Below are 3,896 nucleotides of genomic sequence, written 5' to 3' on the forward strand. Positions count from 1 at the left end.
ATCTATCGCCACTGCCTGTTCATAAAAATTTGTCTCCGTGTGATTATCATTATAAACCACAGGAACACCTATTGCCTCGCCAGAAATATCCCGAATATGCCGAGCCTCAACCGGAAATTTTCCGTCGCCCCTATTGCAGTTTGGAAGTGGCAATTCAGCATCAAAACTCCACCCAGAATAAGACTTTGGGCTACCAAATCCAAGGAATTGATCAACATCTCTTATTGCATCCATTGGATCAAAACCAAGTTCATTAGAAACACCACAATTTGCCGATCCCATATTCTGGTTCATATTCCCATCACACACAATTGAATTTGAACTACTCCCATTAGCAAAAATATTGCTAGACTCCGCGTTCAAAGGACGAGCAACAAATTGATTGTCAACAATTGAAGGCAGAACATCTAACATATTCTTCTCAACCACACATGAAACTGCCTCTTCAGAGAATTTCGGAGCAAATACCTCTTGTGTGACCTCCTCCTTTTGCTGCGATGGCAGGCAATTGGGCTCCTGGTTCACGACAGGAAACGCTGTTGTGCAATTGGGTTGCCGCTGTTCTAATTGCTGTGCGATGGTGAAAGTTTCCTTGAGTGTGCTAGGCCGTCGCATCAGTACTATGTGTTTCAGTGGGGGTTTGAGGCCCGCAATGAACAAAGAGGATAGCGTCGTCTCCCTGATGTGCGAAGCCTTTTGTAGCAATGATTTGAACGATGCTTGATAGGCTTCGACGGTAGAAGTGTGCCTGAGAGTAGCCAATCGACCGACGTAGTCATATAAATCGGGATCAAATCGCTGCTTAACGGCTAGCAAGAAGTCATCCCAACCCTTTCCTTTGTTATTTTCCACCCAATATTCTCTCCAATCTGATGCTGGGTGATCGAAGAGATATTGCGTAAGATAAAGACGATCATCTAGTGGTGTGTAGTGGTGATTATAGTACTTTTGGATCCTACAGATCCAATCTGGAGCATTCTCTCCGTCGAAACGTGGTGGCTCGAGGTGGAGGCGTGGCACGGCCCAAGGTTTGATACCCAGAGGTGATTTTGTGACCGACGGCGGAAGAGGCCAGCTCCGCTGAGGTGTTGCAACCGGCGGCTGGTCCGGCGGCTCCTTCTGTCTCGCCACGGTAATGGCAGTTGTGAGCTTGGCGAGGGATTCCTCTATTTTCCTGTGAACCTGGTAGGAATATTCATGCAACGGTGGTGGAGCGTTGTTGGTGATTGTTTCCATCGCCACTGATAGTGGGGTGAAAGGAATAAGGGAATGAATTTTGGGAGGGATTGTTGCGTGAGATTTGAGGGGATTTGAGGGGTGGAATGGTATGGAGGAAGAGTAAACAATGAAAGCACCAATTGATAGAACGTGAGGTTCTATCGATGCAAAAAGAGCACGCGTACGACAGATATTGATCGGAAAATATGATAAACACACCTAGTTGAAGTTCTAGGGTTTTGGAACAAGAATGAGAAAAGAAGTATTTTATTTCTTAATTCTCAATGAATCAAAATGATAGAGAATTCTATTATTTATAGAATTCTAAACTCTAAAACCTATCTTGCTAAGCAAGCAAAATAAATAAATAAAAAGATTACAAAAGATATGTAAATCAAATAACTAACTAAAATAAAAGATATGATATTAGAGATGATCTTCGGCGAGATTTGCTAACTCGAGGACCCTATCATGTTCCCCCTCCCCGGCTGCACCCACCGCTTCTGCAACGACTGCATCTCCCGCCACCTCTCCATCAAGGTCACCAAGCGCGCCATCGCCGACGCCCTCGCCTGCCCCGGAACTGGCTGCGCCGCCGCGTGCAGGGCCGTGCTCCCCGCCGAGGTGGCGGCGGCGTGGGACGAGGTGCTGTGCGAGGCGGCCATCGGGGTGGGGCAGCGCGTCTACTGCCCCTACAAGGACTGCTCGGCCCTGCTGGTCGACGACGGCAGCGGGGGCATCGCCTTGGCGGAGTGCCCCTTCTGCAATAGGCTCTTCTGCGCGAGCTGCAACGTGGCGCCGTCGCACACCGGGATGGACTGCGAGGGCTTCGCGAAGCTAGGGAAGGACGAGAGAGAGGAAGGGGATTTGATGGTGCATGATCTTGCCAAGTCCAACAAGTGGCGGAGGTGCCCCGGCTGCAACTTCTACGTCGAGAAGAATGAAGGATGCCTGCACATTACGTGCAGGTATGCCTTCTTATTATGTTTTGTTTATTTCTCTTTCCCGTCCACCTCTTAAATTGTTAAGGCCTCAACAGGTGTAGGTATGAGTTCTGCTATGCCTGTGGAAAAGCTTGGACTTCTACACATGGAGGTTGCCAAGTGTGATTTTGATGCTGCCAAAATTAATCATCAGAATAAGACCGCATGCACAAAAATTTAACAAAAAAAGTAGTAGTACAATGTATCTTCATTGATTATACCTTAAGCTAGAATTTTCTATTATTTCTCTGAGAGAGATTGAAATGACATAAATTGGTTGTTTTTCAATTTCAGTTGACTGTTTACATAAGTTGCTGTTTTTCAATTTCTGTTTTTGCAGCTGTGGTTGATTCATTATTTATAGGAAAACTAGCTCTTTGGGCTTATCTAATTGAGTTCGCACTAATTCATACACACATGGGCTTTTAAATTTGAGGTTATTACTCTTCGCCATATGGGTATGGTTCATGAGTGATGAAATGCTTAATCATTTAACAACTATAAATAACGACTACCACGTATAATTTATATTATTCTAACGTATTATAACATGCATGCACTTGTCACCATCTTAATTCCCAAACGTTGGCGTCGTCACCATCTTAATTATAGTATATGAACTATGAAGTAATATATGCATATACAGGAGAGTGATTAGACATTAAACTCGATCTAAGCTGACAGTGACATCTCATCATCATTATCATTATTATTATTATTATTATTATTATTATTATTATTATTATTATTATTATTATTATTATTATTATTATTATTATAGTGTCTACAACGAAAGGTTCTATTTTGTTCGGACGAAAGTGGGTGGAATGCATTGGAGACTGTATATATATGATGGTTGCAAAAGTTTATACTATACACTACCATCTAATAAGTTAAAAGTAGTGTAGAACCGTTACCGTAAGCTCAATGTTATTGGAATAAATTAAAATGAATAATAGCTGAGACCGCACATTTTAGTTTAACCAACATGGATGTATATCACACCAAATGTTCTCTGTCATCCAAGATGGGAAGTCAATTCAAAATCACTGCATCAGTTCACGAATTACGATAGATTATCCACGTCTATTTAGAGAGTGAATATTATCCAATCACTTGTACAAAATACTGACCGAAGAATTTTTGGTAAACATGAGTTAATCTATTAGGATATAGAAAAAGATTCATTTATTTAATTATCACATATAAAGTTATCAATTTCTATAAATTTAATTAAAAACAAATATTTTTTTTCTAAATAAAGATTTATAAATACAAAGCAACAAGGAAACATATTTTTGCAGGATAACATATATGGAGTACTAGTTTGGATTTACTTTATAGTTTCTACATTATTAAAAAAATTATACTCCACTAGACAAAATAATGCAAGCAAATTAATCATATTCTCAGTCGATGATAACTCAGTCTCTAATCGACGAGGCTTAATAACCAACTAATGTAGTTGAGTGACTCAATTTTGAGGAAGATTCAAGAACATGTTGAAAAAGTTAAGATCAAACAAAGTTAGGGATACCATGTCCTTCATTTAGTTTCCAAAAGTAGTGTCACGTTGAAGACAAAATTGAGTGGCACACCTTAGAAAATGTATAATATTTTCAACAATTAAGTTGTTGTAGGGTAGTATACAAAAGGGGCAATTATTAGAACTCTAAGTCATGGCATGGGTCCAAT

General features: G+C 40.8%; 1 protein-coding gene across 1 annotated transcript; it reads left to right on the top strand.

The window, feature by feature from the left end:
* Positions 1 to 1,689: 1,689 nt before the first annotated feature.
* Positions 1,690 to 2,551, top strand: LOC125189327 (E3 ubiquitin-protein ligase RSL1-like). Its single transcript, XM_048086614.1, has 2 exons — positions 1,690 to 2,186; positions 2,542 to 2,551. The coding sequence occupies exons 1-2, from the start codon at positions 1,690 to 1,692 to the stop codon at positions 2,549 to 2,551; spliced, it is 507 nt and encodes a 168-aa protein (XP_047942571.1).
* Positions 2,552 to 3,896: the final 1,345 nt, after the last annotated feature.

This window comes from Salvia hispanica, chromosome 5 (assembly GCF_023119035.1).
Source record: "Salvia hispanica cultivar TCC Black 2014 chromosome 5, UniMelb_Shisp_WGS_1.0, whole genome shotgun sequence".
Classification (NCBI taxonomy): Eukaryota; Viridiplantae; Streptophyta; class Magnoliopsida; order Lamiales; family Lamiaceae; genus Salvia; species Salvia hispanica.

Bases quoted from the DNA above. Each gene is read 5' to 3' on its own strand.
- LOC125189327 (XM_048086614.1), top strand. From the start codon at position 1,690: ATGTTCCCCCTCCCCGGCTGCACCCACCGCTTCTGCAACGACTGCATC.